General features: G+C 41.4%; 1 protein-coding gene across 2 annotated transcripts in view; it reads left to right on the plus strand.

Annotated features, from left to right (window-relative positions):
- Positions 1-267: 267 nt before the first annotated feature.
- Positions 268-22,973, plus strand: part of SPPL3 (signal peptide peptidase like 3) — a 98,302-nt gene continuing 75,596 nt past the window's right edge. The window contains exon 1 of one of the 2 annotated variants that reach the window (XM_081546179.1): positions 268-807. In XM_081546179.1, coding sequence (XP_081402305.1) covers positions 785-807 — 23 coding nt within the window. In that variant the 5' untranslated portion in view covers positions 268-784. Of the gene's footprint in view, positions 1,085-22,973 lie in introns of both variants that reach the window. The other variant, XM_081546178.1, reaches the window with a different exon arrangement.

Below are 22,973 nucleotides of genomic sequence, written 5' to 3' on the forward strand. Positions count from 1 at the left end.
TGACTGGGTGGCTGCAGCAGCCCCTCGTAAAGGGTAAGGCAAAGAGCCCCTCCGAGGCGACCGCCCCGCGTGGGGAGGGGGCGGCACCAAGCGGTGGGAGGCGGCGCAACCGCCAGAAGCCGAGCGAGCAACAGTCGCCTCGAACCGAGGAACAGACGTCTCCGCGCATGGGCCCGGCGCGAGGGGCGGGGCGCGCGCGTCACGTGAGCGTGTTTTGGGCACGTGACCCGCGCGGGGCCAAGGCTCGCCCCCCGCCCCCTCCTCGCCTCCTCTTGGCGGGTGTGAGCCCAGCGGCCTTGCCTCGCCGCCTAGCGCCCCCCTCAGCCGCCGCCGCCGCCGCCGCCGCCTCCGCCCGCCGGCCATGTCCACGGGCCGCCGCCGCCGCCGCACGAGCGCGGCGCCCCTGCGGCCCAGCGCGCAGTGAGCGCGGGGCCCTCTTGCCGTTCGCCCGCCCCGGGGCCCCCTTGTTCTCAGTGCCGCCGCCGCCGCCGCCATGTTGGGTTTAGAGCCGCAGCGGAGCCGCCGCCGCCGCCGCCGGTGAGGGAGGCCGAGAGCGGAGCCCGCCCCGCCCCGGGGCCCAGGGAGCGGGGCCGCCTCGGAGCCCGGCCTCTCCCCGCCAGTCACTTCCCCGGCCCGCCCGCCCGCGGTGTGAGCGAGAGAGCGAGCGCCGGGCCGCGGCCGCGCCTTCCGCTCCCGGCCCGAGCGAGTCCGCCGCCCGTTTGTTCCCCTGCCGCCGGGCCCGGCCCGGCCCGAGCCTGCAGCAGAGCCCTCGAGAGTCAGCGCCATGGCGGAGCAGACCTACTCGTGGTGAGTGCGGGGCTCGGGGAGGCCGGGGCGCGGCGAGGGTGGGGGTCGGGACGCCGGCCCGGCCGGCCGGGGAGGAAAAGGAGGAGGAACAGGTGCGCTTCGGGGGTGGAGGGGGGCTGGGGACCGCGGCATAGGGCTGCACGCCCCCCTTGCCCCCCGCCGGAGGGGGAGGCTGGCGCTCGCGGAAGGCGGTGAGCGGCCGGGGACCCGGCGTCCGAGGAGGGGCTTGGAGGAGGCGGCGGCCGCGGCGGATGTCATCTGGTCATGGGCGGAGCAGGTGATGGAGAAAGGGGAGCTTGACCCCGAGGTGGGAAGCCCACGCGAGGGAAATGGATTCCCACGGGCACTCCGGAACCGACCCGAGGGGGAGGCTGCTGGAAAGGAGGAATGGACAAGGTGGAGAGGGACGAGTCGGGGCAAAGGCGGGGGGCCACTGGGCCGAGAGGCATCTTCTGAGAACAGGTGATACGAGGCCGAACTTGGAAGTTGTCAGGGAGGAGGAGCCACCTCCACTGGGGCTGCTCCTTACCCCTGGGACGGGGAGTGAAGGGAAGAGTTGGTGAGGTGGGCAGAGGCCTAGACGTGAGCAGAGGAGAGCTGCGGAAGGAGAGAGTCTAGGGAACCCTGGAGGGGACACCTTGCTGAAGAGGTTGGAAGGGGAGCGTGTTTGGATAACTAGATTTTGGAGAGCAAGTCGCTGATGACAGTGGGGACTGGGCAGAAATCTTTATGAGGGTTGCTACCCTGTTCTGTAGAATAGGAAGTAGCCTGGTGCCCTGGGGCAAGTATGTGGATGAAGGAGCTACAAGTCATGTCCATTTTAAAGAGACTTTTAAAAAGTTATAAAATAGCCTGCTAAGGGCTGACAAGCATACTGTGTAGTTCATGGGGTGAGAACTATACCTGTCCTGAGAAGGGAGGGCTGAGGTTTGGGGAGAGGGGGATGAGGGGGATGCACCTCCCTTTAGCAGACTGAGGTGGAATATATGCTGAAGGGGGTTGAAGGAGTGACGATAGTATCCATAAGGAGTGGAGTGGAGAGGAAGCGAGAAATGGGATGATGGTAGGTGCAGAGATGGAAAATCTGGTTGCAATCTAGAGCGATTGTTCGAAGATCGTTTTCTCTTGGAAGCAAATGTGGTTTTTGATAGAACTGTAGGCTTTCCTTTCTTAGAAAAGAGCATAGTAGAATGGGAAGAGCTTGGCGTTTAGAGTTGGTTTGGAGGTCGGGTTCACCTCTTAGCTTGCTTTATAACTAGACAAGATAGTAAGTTCTCCATTCCTTTCCCCTTACCTACAAAATAGAATTATCTTTCTCATAAGCTGTAGGAGTAAATGAATTAAGTTTACAAACTACAGGGTAAACTGTAAGGTGCTCCTCCTTACTGCATTATAATTATCTTAGGGGAACAGCAAAGAAATGAGTAATACCTGAAAATAATGGCTTTGGATGAAGGCTTTAACCCAGGGGATGATTTGTGGTGGTTGGGGTTATGATAAGTGAGGAACACATGTCTTCTCATAGGGAAAGAGGATTGGTGATTGAAGAAGATAATTCAAAAGAGAACTTCAGTTCTGTACATACAAAAAAAGAAAAAAAGAGTGAGATGATAGCCTAGAGAAAGCAATGCTAAAGTAAGAATGAAAATCTGAATGAGCAGTTGTGACAACATATATTTTTTAAAAGACGTTTAAACTACTTTGATTATTTTGAACAGCGGTGAACTGCCTCTCCGTAGCACGTGATTCGGACACCGGATTAGAATTCACACTTTCTCGTGGACAGAGTAAGAAAGCAAGTGCAGGTGCCCCTTGCGTGCCTCATCTTGAGCTTCTTAACACGCTGGCCCCGCTGAGTGTCCTGAGGGCCGCCCTGCTGTCTGTAGTGTGCTGAGAGGGGCTGTGGATGGTTCAGAGAGGAAGCGCAGCAGCCGAGAAGTGGGGAGAGGGAGCGTGTTTTACTAGCTACTGTGTAGGCCACACTCTCGGGTGATGTTGGAAGGCTCTGCTAGTTAAGGTGGTGGGGAGGATAGTTTTGTAAGGAGGGGGCGTTTTGTGAAGTTTGACACTATAAGATTTATCCTCCTCAATACTTGCTTCAAGCTCAGGTCCCTTAATTTGCTTTACAGGTGAAGAAAGAAGCTCCCTGAAACCAAAACGCTTAGCTCCTCACCTTTAGCACGTTTTGAGATGGAGAAAGTTTTTACATCGTCTTGAGAGAGAGAGTTGGGAAACCAGGCATCATCTTGAGAAAGGGGAGAGAGGATTGGGAAACAAGGCAGCTTTCTTCCTGACTGCTGCTGCTACTGCTAAGTCGCTTCAGTCGTGTCCGACTCTGTGCGACCCCATAGACAGCAGCCCACCAGGCTCCCCGTCCCTGGGATTCTCCAGGCACGAACACTGGAGTGGGTTGCCAGTTCCTTCTCCAACGCATGAAAGTGAAAAGTGAAAGTGAAGTCACTCAGTCGTGTTCGACTCTTAGCGACCCCATGGACTGCAGCCTACCAGGCTCCCCCGTCCATGGGATTTTCCAGGCAAGAGTACTGGAGTGGGGTGCCATTGCCTTCTCCCTCTTCCTGACTAGTTCTTCCCAAGTCATTCGGGGGGTAATATACAGAGCCAACCATGTGGCATTTAACATATACATTCAGTTGATTCTCACAAGTACCTGAGGTAGGTGATCTTTCTCTGTTTCATAGAGGAGGAAACTTAGGCTCAGGAGCCCAAATGATTTGTCCCAAGATACTTCACCTGTGATGCTTTTTTTTTCAGGACATGAATTCTCCATCATTTTATTCATGCTCATTGAACTATTAAGTATGGAAAAGGTAATCTCAAAGTACGTGCAAACCGTTTTGGATTGTCTTATCATGTTGGAATATCTTTGTCATTGTTCTGTTGGTTTGGGCAAACAATCAAGAGTTGATTTTTTTGAAAATAGTCTTGCACTTTATTTGTGTGTGGTCTTTAGGAAAGTCAGCCTTGTGGAGACTACTGTGGTATGGATTTGTCTGAAGATGGAGTCAGTGAAAATGTAGGAACATTCCAAAATAGGTTCCTTTAGGGTTTTTGTGAGGCAGACAGGTAAATTATAAAAGAAAATTGGCCTTGAGTTGACGATTGTTGAAGCTCAGTGGCGAGTCCATTTATCCTGTATATGTTTTACATGTTGAAATTTTCACGATATATATATATATATTTTTTTAACAAAGCCCCTACACATATGTTCATGCTGTTCTCTTGTTTCTTGTGCCTGCCTTTTTTCCTAGCAGGTTCTGTCAGTTCTGTTACCTAGCTGTGATACATTTTCTGACCACCCTGGCTGAAAGTGAGCTCTTTGTTTTTGACACTTGTTCTGTCTGCCTCACTCCTTCCTTTTCACATGTGAATACCTAATCTCCTCACTGGATGGTAAGCTTTTTTGATCAGCAACAGTTTTCACCTGCTCCGTTTCCGACCTAGGCCGGTTACCTCCTTAGGTAACTCCTGAGAGGTCACCATATTGATGCCAAACTTAGTGTGGACACCTGATCAGCATAGTACACTACAGCCCAGAACTGGACTCAAGCGATTCTCCAGCCTCAGCCTCCTGAGTAGCTGGGACTACAGGTGCACGTCACCGAGCCCAGCTAAGCTTTTTGAAGGTTTGCTGTTCAATTGCTAAGTCTTGTCTGATTCTTTTCAATCCCTTGGACTGTAGTCCATCAGGCTCCTCTGTCTATGGGATTTCCCAGGCAAGGATACTGGAATGCGTTGCTATGCCGTCTTCCAGGGGCTCTTCCAGACCCAGGGATCAAACCGTAGTCTCCTGTATCTCCATTGGCAGGCGGATTCTCTACCACTGAGCCACCAGGGAAACCCAAGCTTTTTGAGGGTTAGGATGCAATTCCACTAACTTTCATCCTCTTCTAGCGCCTAGCGCTTTGTCTTGCCTGTAGCTCCTGCTTAGTAATTACTAAACGATTGAATATATAGGTTTTCAGGTGGTTCATCCTTTGTTGAAAGGTAAGTGTCAGGGGCAGATCCATAACCTTTACACCAGGCTATTGATAGGTGTTGTCCCTGGGAGAGCTTGAATTTGGATCTCAGTACTGCCACTTCCTTCCTGGGCTGGATGTCATCAGTTATCTACCTCTCTGCTCAGTTTTCCACCTCCCCTTTTTCATGCAGCCAAGCCTCAGATCGTTTTTAAAAAACAAAACCCAGAAAATAATCCTTTCCTGCGCACAGGTTTCCCAACTATATTCTAGAGAGAGTAGAATACAGTTACTTAATATCAGTTCAAGCCTAAACTTACATGAATCTAGCTTCCTCAACCAAAATACTAAACAGGTTATTTTGTTAATGTCACCAATAAGCTATTAACTGCCAACTTCAATAAAAAATTTTTAACACTGAAAAAAAAAAATGTAAGGTAAAGCTGCAGATAGCTGAATGTTTGTAAACCTATAGTTAGAAAAGAAAGCTTCTGGTAACTTAGTTCCCTGGTGTCTCAGTGCTGTCAGAATGAGGGTACCGTCCCTTAATAGTTTTAAATAAAAGCAATTGACAGAAGAAGTTAAAATAATTGGTAGCAACACCACAGTCTTTATCACGATCAACCGCAAGAGTCTCCTTGTCTCGTTTTTACGCATAAAAAATGAGGAAATAAAAGAATGCGTGTGAAAACACACATTGAAAGTGCAAACTAGAGTTTTATTAATTTGAGAAAAACACCTTGCTCAATGTATATTTATGAGCAGTTGTTTTAGTGTAAGATGGGTGAGAAACATCCTTCTCTCTTGATGGAGTCACTGTAGTACTTGTGTATAATTGCTGTTGGTAAAAATTACGTTAGGGTTAATTTTGGTGCAAGCAGAGGTAGGGGGGAGGAAGTCAGCCCATGTGAACCTCATTCAGATGAATTTGTAGCGAAGTATCGATTCAGTTCAGTTCAGTCGCTCAGTCGTGTCCGACTCTTTGCGACCCCATGAATTGCAGCACGCCAGGCCTCTCTGTCCATCACCAACTCCCGGAGTCTACCCAAACCCATGTTCATCGAGTCGGTGATGCCATCCAACCATCTCATCCTCTGTCGTCCCCTTCTCCTCCCGCCCTCAATCCTACCCAGCATTAGGGTCTTTTCCAATGAGTCAACCCTTCGCATGAGATGCCCAAAGTATTGGAGTTTCAGCTTCAACATCAGACCTTCCAATGAACACCCAGGATTGATCTCTTTTAGGATGGATTGATAGTATCCATAGTATATCGATAGTATATCATAATTTGTTGTGTGTTTTCTGTGTGCTACGGCTTTAGAAGCATTGATTGATAAGGAAACTGAGGCTCAAGGGTGTAAGTAACTTGCCCAAGTACGTAAATGGAAAAATGGTTCTAAGTCAAGACTATTGGATACCAAGATTCTAACACTGTGTGCTGCTTTGTCCATAGTCACTACTCTTAGCCAACCCTCTTTTGCTTGAATTTCTTGTTAGTCTCCGCACTGGTTCCATCCATTCTCCTGAGTAGTCTTCTGACAACCTGATTCACGTCGCCTCAGTGCTCTGTTTAAAACTCTTCAGTGGTTTTTGGCCACATTAGAATAGAATCCAAATTCCTTAGTAGGGCTCCTGACTCGGAAGGATGTCAGTAAACCATGAGTTACACAGATGAAAGTCTTTCTCTTTTGGTGCTCTGTCCAGTGCCTGGCATACAATAGGTGGTTTGGCAAATATTTACTGAACAAGTGAATGTGCATACCTCCCCTTGGGCTGCCTTTCTGAAGATCTACTCTGAGGACTGCGTTATGTTGGGGTGATACGTTGTTGTGATAAAAGACATTGTCATGTCAGATGCTTGCGAATAATGCTAAAATTGGAGAATGAAAAACAAAGCGAATCTCTGGAGCAAATGGAAGTTACATCTGTTTTTGGATTTCTGTTACATATCACTGTATCTGTTGTGATCACACCTGATTGTGTCTTGTGATCATTGCATCTGCTGAAAGTTTTTCAGAGAAACTGTTTACTTGAAGATGTGTGAGCAGCATTGTAGACTTTAGATTTGCTCTTTATTTTTAAAACATGCTTTGCCTGTAGTTAAAGTGCTGTGGTAGTAATGTTTTGGTGATACATGATTCAAGCTAAAATTAGCCGAAGCTAAGACTATGAATTTGTATTGAAATAATTTTCCTCAGTGTTTCTTATAAAGCCTTGGGGGGGAGAGCTGAAGAGTTGGTAACCATGTCAGCCTGTAATTTATCAAGTAGTACTATGAATTAAAATGTCTACTGTTCAAGCATTTCTCAAAATACATTTCAATAATCATTTATTTTAGAGATATAAATGCGACTGTGTTGAGGTATTACGTAGTTCTGTATAATTGTATTTTACTTTAACATTAATAATTTAGTTTTCATCATTCTTACCTGTTTCATTAAACCGTCCTGTGAAAAATCAAGGATGTCCTAAGAGTGTCTCATGAGGTGCTGTTTTAGTTGGCTATGTTTAGCACCTGAAACTTTTTGTGATTGCTATCCCTGACAGTAGAGTCATAAGTATAATTTGATTTTTCAGAATTCTATAATATGTTTTCTGGAGTTTTAACGATTCCTTCTTAGGATTTAAAGGGAAGTAGTGGTTTTATTTGTTGTATGTATAAATCAAGAAACTTTAGCAACTTTGAGTTTCTATAGGTTATTTCCTAATCCTCACTTAAAGAATTAGAGGCAGAGCGCGCCTCTTCTGGAATTTTTAACCCCTTGGGTATCTAGAGGGGCTCCAGGTGATCAAATTCAATTTTACAGGGAGAATCTACAGTTAGTTCCCATGATGCTCATAATGAATTACCTCTCAGATTTTGTTAATAGATCTCATTAGAGCCACAGCTTAAAATAAAGCAGATGCACTCATTTGCCGTGATAACACTAGATTGAGCTCCTCTGAAAAACTTAGGTTTGAAAATACTTTTAAGGCATTAGTCTGATGAATATGCATTAGCCTGTTAGAGACCTAGTAGAAAATCCCATTTCTTGGTTTTTTCAGTTCATTCTATCTTGGAAAGAAAACTTGATAATCTCTGTTTTGGAGTTCCGGGTTTGATATGATGAAGAACCACTAAAGGATTTTTTTAAAAGGCACTAAAGTAGAGGTGTGTCTTGATTGTTTTTTACATGTTTGTAAATTATACTGAATATAAGTGATCACTCATTAAATTTTATTTGAAACCCTGAGATAGGGTCTAATTCTGTTCTGGTTTCTTTAAATTGAGAAATCTTTAGTTGGAGGGTGATTTTCATCTCTGATTCAGTTCACTTCAGTTGCTCAGTCGTGTCCGACTCTTTGCGACCCCATGGACAGGCCTCCCTGTCCATCACCAACTCCTGAAGTTTACTCAAACATGTCCATTGAGTCTGTGATGCCATCCAACCATCTCATCCTCTGTCGTCCCCTTCTTCTGCTGCCTTCAGTCTTTCCCAGCATCAGGGTCTTTTCAAATGAGTCAGTTCTTCGCATCAGGGTGCCCAAGTATTGAAGTTTCAGCTTCAACATCAGTCCTTCCACTGAACATTCAGGACTGATCTTCTTGAGAATGGACTGGTTGGATCTCCTTGCAGTCCACGGGACTCTCAAGAGTCTTTTCCAACACCACAGTTCAAAAGCATCAATTCTTCGGCGCTCAGCTTTCTTTATAGTCCAGCTCTCACATCCATATACAACTACTGGAAAAACCATAGCCTTGACTAGACGGACCTTTGTTGACAAAGTAATTTATCTGCTTTTTAATATGCTGTCTAGATTGGTCATAACTTTCTTTCCAAGGAGCAAGTGTCTTTTAATTTCATGGCTGCAGTCACCATCTGCAGTGATTTTGGAGCCCCCCAAAATAAAGTCTGCCACTGTTCGCATCTATTTGCCATGAAGTGATGGGACTGGATGCCATGATCTTAGTTTTTTCAATGTTGAGCTTTAAGCCAACTTTTTCACTCTTCTCTTTCACTTTTATCTCTGATTAACTGGTTCAATCCCTGGGTCAGGAAGATCTCCTGGAGGGAGGGCATGGCAACCCACTCTAGTATTCTTGCCTGGAGAATGTATGGACTGAGGAGCCAGGCAGGCTACAAATACAGTCCATAGCGTCACATAGAGTCGGATATGAGTGAAACGACTTGGCATGCATGCACAGTCTTGTATTAGTCCCAGTGTTGAATTTTGTACAGTGGTTATTAATGCCTGTCCTACTCGACAGGGTTATTGCCGGTATTCAGTGAGATAATATATGTGGAAAGGCTTTGAAAATTGCTACATGCAATATAAAAGCAAGTTATTTGTTCTCTACATTTTTAGACCCAAATTGGCTCCAGGTAGAGTTCCTCTTGCAGAAAAGATTTTTCTTTTTCTAAAAATATGTTTTAAAATTGAAGTATAGTTGATTTACAACATTGTTGGTTTCAGCTGTACAACATAGTGATTTAATGATTTAATATTTGTATAGATTATACTCCATTTAAAGTTGTTAGAAAATATAGGCTGTTTTCCTTGTGCTGTGCTATATATCCTTGTAGGTTATTTGTTTTTTGCATAGTAGCTTGTACTTCTTCATCTCCTATCCCTTTCTTGTGCCTCCCCACCAAAGAAGATTTTTCTTGTTTCACAATTTAACCAACATTTAAACTTTGAGATGTTTATTCTAGTGAGAATTCGGTGGAGATATTTGAGTAATGCTGCATAAAAAGAACTAGAAATGTTAGTTTGCAAGTTGTCATTGATTTCAGTTGTTGCCTTTGAAATGTGTTATAAGTGAAATGCTAGCTCATTCGTTTCTGACTCTGCAACACCATGCACCATAGCCCGCCAGGCTCCTCCGTCCATAGGATTCTCCAGGCAAGGATACTGGAGTGGGTTGCCATTTCCTTCTCCAGGGGATCTTCCCAACCCAGGGACTGAACTCAGATCTGCATTGCAGGTGGACTCTTTACCATCTGAGCCACCAGGGAGGTGTTGGTGTTGTAAGGTCATCTTTTAGTAACAAGTTTCACAGTCCACTGCTATTTAACCAGAAAACAAGAAAAATTGTGACTTGAGTTAAGGTTAAATTGTTTTTGTACGTTTATTTTATTTTGATCTTTTGAAGGTAGTTATCTTCATAATTGTGGATAATCCTCTTCTTTGCATGTTTTTGTTTGAAGTGCACAGGAAATATTTCTACCTTAAAATGCCTGAGGAGGGGCTGTGAGCGGTGGGTTATCTGTTTTCTTCACTCTTCATGTCTGCCAGGCACACCCACTTCCCTCTGTCTGAGGGCCTCAGGCTTGGGCTTCACGCTTGACCTAAATAGGACGAGTGTAGCCAAGTTTTGTTAATTGTTTCTTCAACCTGGTTATACACATTTGACCTAAGTACAGTGCATGACTTTTTGTTGTTTCCTTGTTTTAATTTTTGCCCAGAATAGTCTTGCTTGGCTTTCCAAACTTGACTAAATCTTCAAGCCTTGCCTGACAGTCTTTTAAACCTTTGACTGTATGCTCTGATTTTGTAAACACCCAGAAATTTACATTCATTTCTTAGAAATGCTTGCAAAAATACTACTGTTAGAAGTAAAAGCTAATTTTAGAGAATAAATTCTCTTACCTACGCCATTGAGTAGTACAAACACTAATATCTTAAAAATACTAAGGTCTAATACCTTAAAAACATTTTGCGACCTAACTTCATAGGGCTCAGTTGAGTCTTATTACAGGAATACTTCCTGGGACCACAGGTGGGATAGCTGAAGGGAGAGTATAGAGAGGACAAAATGAAAGACTCAAGTTGAGGCCTGGGATACTCAGTTGAGAAATGGAGGAAAGAAGAGTAGTCAAGGGAAGCTTCATCAGAGGTAGGATAATTAGCAAAGTGTGATGGTGACAAAAGAAAAGGCTCAGAGAATTTTTAGGGGCAGTAGTGTAAAAAGCTTCAGGATTCAAAGAGAATGAAGAAAAAAACAGGCTATTGAATTTGCAAAGGAAGTCATTCCTGAAAGTGCACTAATAAAGATCAGAGTAGAGGGGGTGAAAACCAAATTAGGAGTGGATAGTGAAGAAATAAAGGCATCCTTTGGGTACTGGCGGTTTGTTTGAGAGATGAGATGGGAAAGACACAAGGAAGGAGGATGGTTGAGAGAGACAGCAGAGTCATTAGGGTCTTTTGTTTTTATTTTATGTAAGAGAGAGAATTGTGTATTTGAAGCCAAGGAGGAGAAATTGATCTTGGAAAGAAATTTTTTTTTTTTTTTTACTGTAGTTTAGAGATTTTTTTTTTAGTCGTGGATTTCAGTTAGGAGTTGTGAAGAGGACTCAGTGGGGAATGAAAGCTGTGTAGTGTACATATAGTCTTTGTTTCTTTTGATCTTGTCACTTGTTTGGATTGTATTGCATTTGAATTCCTAGGTTTTTTATTTGCCTACAGTGTAAAATCCAATCTTCTTTCTGATTATCAAAATAATCTGGCCTTTTAACCCTACTGTTCTATATCTTCTTTAAAAATTTGTTATTTCTGGCAGGCTGGATTCCTCACTGGTTCCCTTTTTCTTTAAGCTGGCGGGTATACCTGGTTAGCCTTTCTCTGTCTTTCAAGGTTCAGCTGAAATGCTGTCCTCTTGTTACAGCCTTCTGATTGGCCCAGGAGAAATATTCTTCTGATGCCTGCACTTCTTTATCTGATCCTGTCAGATGGCTGTGCTTTTACGATTTTCTGACCTTGTATTGAATGTATTTATGTGGTTGTCTTCCCACCTTGGCGGTGAACTCTGGAAAGGTAGGATCAGAGTCATTAATTTCATGGTTTAAGGACCTATAATACATAACAGATGATCAGGGTTTTTTTTGTTTTCCTCCAAAGAATGATTATTTTAGAGGTGAAGTTTGTCAGGTGCAGGATTTTAGAATAGAATGTGTCCTTAAAAATAAAATGACAGGGCACACAGAAGAGAGAAAGTGATACTTGCCTGATGTCTCATTCCTCTTCGAAGAAAATACAAGAGTAAAATTGTTACTGTTAAGTTGGGTCACCTGTTGTGGCCAGATGTACCTGACTTCCTTATATCCATTCGGCACACAGAATGAAAGTGGCTCAGCCTGGGAACGGAACTCCTAAGGGAGACATTTGCGAAGGACCACAGGCCCTTTAGGGTAGTCATCCTCCTTTATCTCCAGTCTTCAACTCCCACACACTGACTGCTCACTATTTGTTTATAATTCTCCCAAATGGGCACTTGTTAAATATGGGACATATAGGACATATATGACACATATACAAGTAGAGGAGCTCTGCTATTTTGTTCTTGCAATTAGCAAAACAGTTTTGGGGAAATTTTTTTTCAAATGAAGATAGTTCGCAGGAAACTTCCTTTGAGAGCTCAAAGCTATATGGAAACCACTTTCTGAACAATTGAACATTTTCTCTCTCTTTTGCTACTGTTTCAGAAATTCATATTTTTTGTGTTAAGGCTTCTGTTTAAAAAGTTAATGTTTTTAAAAATAGAAGCTTACATTTCATCTTTTTCCTGTTTCTAAAAGACTTAACTCTTTTTTTTTTTGGTTTTTTTGTTTAATAATTATTCAGAATGGCGATTAGAGTTGTAATTTTAATTTTTAAAATTTATTGGAGTATTGTTGATTTAAAATTTTGTGTTTCTGCTGTACAGCAGAGTGAATCAGTTGTACATATACATATATCCACTCTTTTTTTTAGATTCTTTTCCCATATAGGTCATTACAGAGTTTTGAGAAGTTCCCTGTGCTGTACAGTAGATCCGTATTGGTTACCTATTTTGTACAAAATAGTGTGTCAATTCCAGTCTCCCAATTTATCCCTTCTGCCCTGGTAACCATAAGTTTTCTGTGTCTGTGACTAATTTTGTTTTGTAAATAAGTTCATTTGTACCATTTTTTTAGATTCCTTATATAATCGGTATCATATGATATTTGTCAGAAAGGGCAATTTTAAAAAATCTGAATTGGTGTGTGCATGTTTTAAATTTCATAGATACAGTAGTGAGTCAGTCTTAGGTCAGAATTAAATAAACCTAGTCGTATGGAGTAGGCATAAACCTGAAGTTTGGGGAACTAGGAGCTTGTTTTTGAACCTCTGCATTCTGTGCAATGGTGAAAAATAACCTGCAGGCCTAAGGATAATGTATTAGCCTGGCTAGCAGAAGTTCTGGCTTTCATGGATAGCAGAAGTTCTAAAAGCTGAACTAAAGGCTATCACGAACTTAGAAAGGAATTACAGATAGGAGAGAAGTGCGTAGCAGTGGACAGCAGTGAATAACAGACATGATTGGACAGTGGAGGCAAAGGCTCTAGAGACTCAAGAAGCTTCCAGTAGTGAGACCAAATGGTCCAGTGCCAGCTACCAGAGGACAGGAAACTGAACCAGTCATCGTATGCAAAGGTACACAAGGCTCCATGGAGCTCTGGAAAGTCAGCTTTATGCCTCAGTTCAGACTTAACAAGTTTATAATGAGTCAGCATCTTTTAGCCTGTCCCATAGCTGTTGAAAGCATCTGGTTTGAGCGTCACAGCTAGAAACCCTGAAGACATTCTTGATTTTCATCAAACATGTCAGTAAGTCCGATGATGGAGATACCTTTGTGTGTGCATGCCGAGTTGCTTCAGTCGTGTCCGACTCTTTGCGACCCCGTGGACTGTAGCCCACCAGGCTCCTCTGTCCATGGGATTTTCCAGGCAAGAATACTGGAGTGGGTTGCAATGCCCTCCTCCAGGGGATATTCCCAATGCAGGAATCAAACCCTCATCTCTTAGGTCTCCTGCATTGGCAGGTGAGTTCTTTACCAATAGTGCCACCTGGGAAGCCCTTTTATAATTATATATTACATGTATATAATTTTAAAAATTTGCCTCCTCTTCATTATCTTTGCTCCTGGATGACCCTTCGTGTTCTCTTAGAACACTTCACTTGCCTCTTTCAGTTGTTGCTTCCTTGTTTATATCCATGTAAAGTTTTGAGGATGTGGGTTATACTTTGTGCATATCTTTATCCCTAGTGGTTTAGTACATAGTTTATTTAAATTAGTATTATTCCATCTTTAATTTTTTTAAATAAAAATCCTAAAATAATAAAATTAGTAAGATGAAAGTGTGTAACATCTTAAGTTCTCAACCTTTAGTTTAAGAGCTTAAAGGGACAAGTATTAAATATCATTTGAGATACATAGATCATTTTCTTAAGCTGAGTAAATGAAACTTTTTATTCAAGGTGTTAAGCTGGACCTACCTTGATAATCACTTTCTTTCATGGAACCTCTTCAAAATACAGTGAGAGAATTGGTTGCTGTATTAGTTTAATATCACCACCATAATACTGTATACCAAATTGCCCCAAAACTCAGTGCTTAAAATAGCCGTTGATCTGCACGTTGACTTCGGCAACTTTGCTCTCGGCTTCAGATCTGTCGGTCAGCTAGGTGACTCTGCTCCACGTGTGTTTAGTTTGAAGCTCAGGCTGAATGGGCAGCAGCTGCCCAAGGGAAGCTCTCATGACAGTGGCAGAAGCTCAGCAGGGCACATGGAAACGTGCAGGACCTCTTGAAGCTCAGGAGTGTCACACTGGCATTTGTGCTTCATTCTTTCAGCCAGAACAAGTCATGTGGTGGAACCCAAAGACAAGGAGCCACAAAACTAAACCTTGCCTGTTTGGTGGGAGGAGCTGCAAAATCACAGGGCTGAGGAGTAGATTTGGGAAGGAGTGAGGTATTTGGGCCGGTAATGGCAGTCAGTCATAGTTGAAATTTTCTCTTTCTTTTCATATGGCTAGTTATCACTTGTTCTTTCTATTCTAAAATGAAGCATTTCGTATAGATCCCTTTCTGGAGCATTATGGTTTTCATTCTAATGTTTTACATTTTTATTTTTAAAAATAAAGATCCCTTTCTGGAGCATTATGGTTTTCATTCTAATGTTTTACATTTTTATTTTTAAAAATAAAGCTTTTAAAGAGCTTTATTGAGATAAAATTCACGTACTGTTGTTGTTCAGTCAATAAGTCGTGCCTGCAGCACACCAGGCTTCCCTGCCTTTCACGATCTCCCTGAGCTTACTCAAACTCATGTCCATTGAGTCTGTGATGCCCTCCAACCGTCTCATCCTCTGTCACCATCTTCTCCTGCCCCCAGTCTTTCCCAGCATCAGGGTCTTTTCCAAAGAGTCAGTTCTTCGCATCAGGTGGCCAAAATATTGGAGCTTCAGCATCAGTCCTTCCAATGAACACCCAGGACTGATCTCCTTTAGGATGGACAGGTTGGATCTCCTTGCTCAAGAGTCTTCTCCAACATCACAGAACAAGAGCATCAATTCTTCGGCACTCAGCCTTCTTTATGGTCCAACTCTCACATCCATACATGACTACTGGAAAAACCATAGCTTTGATAAATCAGACTTTTGCTGTCAAAGTGATGTCTCTGCTTTTTAATACACTGTCTAGGTTTGTCATAGCTTTTCTTCCAAGGAGCAGATGTCTTTTAATTTCATGGCTGCAGTCACATACTATGCTATACAATTCACTAGTTTAACGTACACAACCCAGTGGTTTTTCATACATTCACAGAGTTGTGCAACCATGAATACAATCAATTTCAGAGCACTTTTTCACCCACAAAGAGACTCTACCTGTTAGCAACTCCTTTCTTCCCTTTTCCCCAGCCCTGGCAGCCTCTAATGTGCTTTTGGTTTCTGTGGACTTGTCTATTTCATATCATTATAGAATAATAAAATAATGTCTTCTGACTAATTTCACTTAGCATAATGTCTTCAGGGTCTATTATGTTGTAGCATGTGTTAGTGCTTCATTATTTTTTATTGCCAAATGACATTCAGTTGTATGTATATACCACATTCTGTTTATACACATTGTAATTGTTTGGGTTGTTTTCACTTTTTGGCTATTATGTACAATAATGTTGTGAACATTCATGTAAAAACTTTAGTGAAGACACGTTTACATTTCTCTTGAGTAGATACCTAGGAGTGAAATTGCTGGCTCTTAGGGTTTCTGTGTGTTAACATTTTGAGGAACTGCCAAACTGTTTTCCAAAATAGCTGCACCATTTTTTATTCCCTTAGCAGTGTATGCGGGTTCTGATCTCCAAATCCTCACCAGTTGTTGTCATTGTCCATCTGCTTTTTTTTTTTTTCAGTGTTTATTCATCTGGGTGCGTCAGGTCTCAGCTGTGGTGTATGGACTCTTCGTTGAGTCATGCAGGAGCTTTTGTCGTGGGTCTTGGCTTTGTTACCCTGTGCCATGTGGGATCTTAGTCCCCTGGCCAGAGATGAACCTGAGTCTTCTGCATAACAAGGTGGATTCTTAACCACTGGACCACTAGGGAAGTCCCTCATTGTCTATCTTTAATTATAGACATCCTAGTGGGCGTGAAGAGGTTTTCTGTAATTTATGTTTAAGGATTTATAGAAGAGGAAGAAAATGGTGGTTTTAGAATGTTACATCTGTTTGTTCTTAACAGTTTAGTACCAAAATTGAACCTTAGTTTTAGTCACCTAAAAATTGAGCATTGAGGGTAAAAAATACAATCTTTTGACTCGCAGATTTTTCTTCCTACTCCTTGTTTCTTTTGCGTGCTAGAATCATTTAGGAAGAAAGTAGCCTCAGGTTATTGTTAAACTAGTTACTTACCTCTGGGTCTGTGAGGGACCAGATTACTCTGGCAATCTGCTGCATTGTCAGTAGTCAAGGGACTGGTTTAATGACTGAAGTTGTTGTTGTTGTTTGTGTGAGTGAGGTGAGTCTCCAGATCTCTTTTTGCCAGGAAAGTAATCACTGGAGGAATTAGTTGTAAAATTCTAGGGCAGCACTGTCCAGTAGAAATATAATATGAGGAACATATATGATTTAAACTTTAGTAGTAGCCAAATTAAAAAGTAACAAGCAATAGGTGAAATTAACTTTAATAATATCATTTATTTATTTAATATTATATATATCAATATGTAGGACTTCCCAGGTGGCTTCAGTGTTAAAGAACCTGCCTGCCAGTGCAGGAGACGTAAGACGTAAGGTTTGATCCCTGGGTCAGGAAATTCCCCTAGCGAAGGAAATGGCACCCCAGTCCAGTATTCTTGCCTAGAAAATCCCATGGACTGAGGAGCCTGGTGGGCTACAGTCCATAGGGTTGCAAAGAGTCAGACATGACTAAAGCGATTTACTACACATACCAATATATAGTTCCTCCCTGTAGCTCAGACAGTAAAGAATCTACCCACAATGTGGGGGACCTGGGTTCAATCCCTGGGTTGGGAAGATCCCCTGGAGAAGGGAATGGCAACCTACTCCAGTATTTTGTTCTGGAGAATTCCATGGACAGAGGAGCCTGGTGGGTTACAGTCCATGGGATCGCACAGAGTCGGGCAGGACTGAACGACCAACACTTACTTACCAATATATCAAAAGTATTTGTTGTGTCATTTATTGTATGTAACCAGTACAAAATTATTAGCAAGATACTTTATATTTTTAGTACAAAGTCTTCGCAATTCAGACTAGCCATATTTCAAGAGCTCAGTAGCTACACGTGGTTAGCAGCTACCATGCTGTAGAACACAGTCCTGAAGGTCTAAGAGCTTTGAGCTAGATTTTCTGCTCACATGTATGATGATTGTGTATCTCTAGAAAAACAGATGAGTGCTGATCAGCCTGTATTTCTGGTTCTTAAATTTTAGTTGTTACATAAGATTTCTAACAACACATTTAAGTTTAAATTTATATTGTTATTTTATGCCTGACCATTTTTTTTTGTTGTTCTTTTTTAATGTGGAAGACAGTTTTTAGAGGGGTACAGAGAGGCAAACTCCTTATAGGTCAGATTTTTTATTGTGAATAAAGATTAGTTAGCAAGAGGGAAAAAACAGTTGGTTTCCCTCATCATTAAGGATGTTTGAGTTTCCATTGTTCTTAGCAAATGAAAGAAATCTGTTAGATCTGCTGTTGTTTGGTCCTAATTATAATTGTTCTGTATGTTCAGGGTCTGCTTTGGCATTTACACACTACTTGTACTGTTTGACCGCATAACTCACTTGATTAGACATTAAAAGTTGTAGATTTGATCTCTATAATTAATTAATGACTTTATGCCTGCTGGGACTCTCTCTTCGGTGAGTTTGCAGTGTTGTTAGAGACTATTTGGCGTTTGCTGGGTCAAATGCCAGCAAATGTAATTAAGACAGCCTTGAGAGAAAGGAGATGTCAAGAGTGACCTGTGTGTCCCAATCACTTGATTACTAGGACGACTAAATTTGGTCAGGTGTCTTAATATTTGAGTGTCTTTGCTCATAGTGTACGGTTTCTGATTTGCCTCAGTCCCTACCACTTTCTGTTCCTGTACACTGAGTCTCTACATCACTGGTTTGTGTTATTTATTTAGCCCTGAAGGCAGGTTGTGGCCTCATGGTGTCTGATCAATTCATTGCCTCAAGGATGGGTTAAGGGGACTTCCCTGGTGGTCCAGTGGCCAAGACCCTGTGCTCTCCTTGTAGGGGGCCTGAGTTCAATCCCTGGTCAGAGAACTAGATCCCACATGCTGAAACGAAAATTGAAGATCTTGCATGTCACAGCTAAGACCCGGAGCAGCCAAATAAATAAAGATAAATGAAATAAATTTTTTTTTTAAAAAGGATGAGGAGATAGCGGATCAGTGCCCCAGTGACACTGGATATGGACAATTGCGTGTTGAAGACACAAATACCATCACCAGATTTGACCATTGCCTTCAGTTTCACTGACTTGGGTACCTTAATGTTCTAACAAATGTTCTGTTAGCCATCGTTGTGGTTTTCTGAGTGCTGAAATGCAGTTACTCTAAATGAAATTCACATGCCTTTGGATTGGGGTGTGTGAATGGTGTCCTGACCAAGGAAACAAAGATCGCTACTTAATGTACACATGTACCTGCTACAGCCTGCTGCACTCATCTCGGTGCTCTTGGCATTTTTGGTAATGTGGACCCAGGACCTGTTTTTGAGTTTATGGATTTGAATTTGAAGCCAATGTGAAATCCTTGTGTATTGTAGGTCCTTAGTGCACAATTGTGGGATTAAAGAATACTGTGAGTGGTACTGTTTTTTGGTGGGGGAGGGGAGGTGTCAACAGTTTCTTTGGCTTTGTTGTGTTTTTAGCACGCATTATGATTTTGATAATTTCCAAATAAAGTCTGACTCTTCGTTAACTTTTTGAAATGGGCTTGAAAGCATTAGCCTAACAGAAAAATAATGATGCTTTTTAGCTGTTGAGTTTTAAACGCTTTGGTTTGTTGGTATGATGAAATATTAATTTAAGGGCTGTTTTATTAATGCCTGTTCTCAGCTGAATGCACAGTCTGCAAGTGGCTAAGCTTTGAGTTGGTTGGGCCAGTGGGGGCAGAATTGAAAGCCTTACTTCTTCTCTGGTCTTGTAAGCTAAATAATTCCATTCCTCTGGTAGTAAAATCTAACTTAGAGCTCTTCTGTAGTAAAAATACAAGACTTGAACTGATGTGAAGTTAGTTATATGACCTGTTTATTCCATTTAGTGTAACTCTTCACTTTGCTTGCAGGAATGTTTGTGGGGTTTTTTGTTTTTGTTTTTCTGCTGCAAAACTTGCAGGATCTTAGCTCCCCAACCAGGGAGTGAACTCAGGTCCTGGCAGTGAAAGTGTCAAGTCCTAACCACTGGACTGCCAGAGAATTCCCTAGAAGTGTGTTTTTAATTGCTGTGTGGATATATCTCCATATATTTAGCATTCACCAGTCAGTTGATGGAGACTTTCTCTTTTTTTTGGTTATTATAAATATAACTGCTGTGAATATCCAAATACAAATCTTTTTGTGGACACATGATTTTATTTCTCTTACATAAAACCCAAGAGCAGAAATGGGTCATGTCATAATATGTTGAATTTTAAAGAAACTGTCAAACTGTTCTGTCAGTTCTCAACTGACTGTCAGTTGAGTCAGTTGTTCTGTCTCAGTTGGTGAACTGTCAGACTGTTCTCAAATAGTCTCCAAAAAGACTGTAGCATTTTGCATTCTCACCTGCAGAGTGTAAGGTCCAGTTTCTCCAATCTCATAGCAGACAGTTTTAGTTGCTTCTTTCTCTAGCCGTTCTAGTGGTGTGTAATGGCATCTCACTATTGGTTTAAATTTGTATTTCCGTCGTGACTGATATGTTGAGCATCTTTACACGTATTTAGTAGAAACTAGTCTGTCTTCTTTGTTAATGTCTGTTGAAATCTTCTACCCATTTTTTCCATTGGTTTTTTGTTTCATTGAGTCATAAGAGTTCTGGATACAAGTTCTTTGTCAGATATATTCTTTGCAAGTCCATAACTTGCCTTTTCATTTTCTGAACGGCATTTTTGAAGAACAAAGTTTTTAAAGTTTTGATGGTCTAATTTATCCCCCCCTTCATTATGCATACTTTTCAGGCACTAGGTGAGAAATGTGCCTAACCTAAGGTCATAATACTTGTTTCTGGGGTTTCTTCCAAAAAGTTTATGTCCTTTGTTCAGGTCTTAGATCCATTTTGTGTTAAATTTTGTGTATGGTGTGAGAGGTAAGATACTGCTTGTTTTTTATTTCCATTTCCATGTGAATATACAGTTGATCCAGCACCATTTTTTGAAAAGACTGTTCTTTTCACATTGAATTACTTGCACTTTTGTCAAAAACAATTGACTATAAACACGTGTATTTATTCGTGGTTTCTCTGTTCTGTCGATCTGTGTTTTTATCTTTACATCACCTATTACATTGTCTTAATGACTATATCACTATATCTGTATCGTAAGTCTTAAAATCAGAGAGGGAAGATCTTTCAGTTTTCTTCTGTTTTAAAATTGTTTGACCTATTCTGGGTCCTTCTATTTTAGAGTCAACTTGTGGATTTCTAGTTTAAAAGTCAGATGGGATTTTGACTAGGATCCTGTTGAGTCTCAAGATTGATCTGGGAGAAGTAACATCTTAAGAATATCGAGTCTTAACAATATCTCTGCTTAGACTGTCTTTAAATTTGTTACAGCAGTGCTTTGTAGTTTTCAGTACATAGTTCTTCCTCATACTTTGTTAAATGTATCCCTTTTCATATTTTTGATGCAATTGCAAATGGTGTTTGTGTTGAAATTTTAATTTTCAATTTTTCATTGATAATATATAAAAATATAACTGTTCTAACTGCTCTTGTAGTTTGCAACCTTGCTAAATACACATATTGTAATTTTTTGTGGGTTCCTTAGGATTTTGTACTTGCACAGTTATATCATCTGCAAATGGAGGTACTTTTATGTAATCCTTTTTAATTTAGATGCCTCTTCTTTTTCTTGCCTCATTTTGCATTGACTAGGACTTCCATTAAAATGTTGAAATAACAAGAGTGGACGTCTTGATCTTGTTGAAGCTTAGGTAGAAAAGATTGAGCCTGTTACATTCTCTGTGATCTAGGTTTTTCTTAGATACCATTTATTTATTTGGCTGCACTGCTCGGTTTGTGGGCTTTTAGTTCCTTGACCAGGGATTGAAACTGGACCCTTGCCGGTGAGAGCATGGAGTCCTAACCTCTGGACCATCAAGCAATTCCCCTAGATGCCTTTTCTAAGGATGAAGTTTCCTTATATTCCTAGTTTGTCATGAGGTTTTATCAGGAATGGATTTTGTCAGATGTTTTGTACACGTCTGTTGAGATGATCTTATATATATTTTTTATCATGATATGGTAAATTATACTGATTTTAGAATGTTAAACCAATCATGCATTCCTGGAATTATGATGTATTTGTGTCAAGGTTTGGTGTGCTGAAGTTTTGTTACAGACTTTTGCATCTATATGCATAAGATGTATTGATCTATTATTTTCTTGTAACGTCTTGGCTTTTGGCAGTGCTGGCCTCATAAAATGAGTGAGGAAATGTTTCCTCCTCTTCTGCAAGAGGTTTGTGTAGACTTGGTATTATTATTGCTTCCTTTAAATGGTTGGTAGATCACCAGTGAAGCCAGCTGGGCCTGAAGTTTTCTTTATAGAAAGATTTTTTAACTATAAAGTCAATTTTATTGCCAGAAACTGGGCTATTTTGGTTTTCTTTCTTCTGGAGGTTGATTTAGAATTTATGGTATATATCTTTATTGCTGTTAGTATTGCAATTGGTAGTTTGTCTTCTCATTTATTCCAAGTTGTCTTCATTTGTTGGCATAAATTTATAATATTTTCTTAATTCTCATAATATTATTTCTTATTTTCTCATTACCTGTTATATTCGTGCTGTGTGTTATGATATCCCTTCTTTCATTTCCAATATTGGTAATTTGTGCCTTCTTTTTCCTAATCAGTCTAGCTAGTTTATTAATTTTAACTTTTCAGAGTCACTTTCGTTTTATATTGTTGACTCTCCAGTGGATTGCTTGTGTTTTTTTTAATGTCTGGCCTTATGTTTATTATTTCCTTTCTTCTTATGTGGTATTTTATTTGTTTTTCTTTTTCTGGTTTCTGAAGGTGAAAGCTTAGGTCATTGATTTGAAATCTTATTTCTTTTTCAAAATAAGCATTTAAAGTGATAAATTTACCCCTCAGCACTTCTTTACCTCTAGCCCATAAACTTGAATCTGTTTTCTTTATCAAAATATTTTCTATTTCTCTGACAGTCTCCTTGGACCCATGGCTTATATATTTAGAAGTGTATCTTTCTATTAATTTATAGTTTTCCTTATAGTTAGAGAATGTGCTTTTTATTATTTCATTTCAGTTGCTCAGTCATGTCTGACTCTTTGCGACCCCATGGACTGCAGCACGCCAGGCCTCCCTGTCCCTCACCAATTTTTGTTTTTTTGATTGCAAAATTGTTATTTTAAAATTCATATATTTATTTTAAAATTTATTTTCAATTGGAGGAAGATTGCTTTACAATGTTGTGTTGGTTTCTGCCATACATCAACATGAATCAGTCATAGGTATACACCTGTCCCCTCCTTTTTCACACCCTCCCACCTCCCACACCATCCCTCTTGGTTGTCACAGAGCACCCGGCTGAGCTCCCTGACTATACAGCAACTTCCTACTAGCTATCTGTTTGACACATGGTAATGTATATATTTCACTGTTACTCTCAGTTCCTCCAACCCTCTCCTTTCTCTGCTGTCCACAAGTCTGGTCTCTGTG

Source organism: Giraffa tippelskirchi, chromosome 11, assembly GCF_054371585.1.
Source record: "Giraffa tippelskirchi isolate mGirTip1 chromosome 11, T2T-mGirTip1v1.2.pri, whole genome shotgun sequence".
In the NCBI taxonomy this organism is placed as follows: Eukaryota; Metazoa; Chordata; class Mammalia; order Artiodactyla; family Giraffidae; genus Giraffa; species Giraffa tippelskirchi.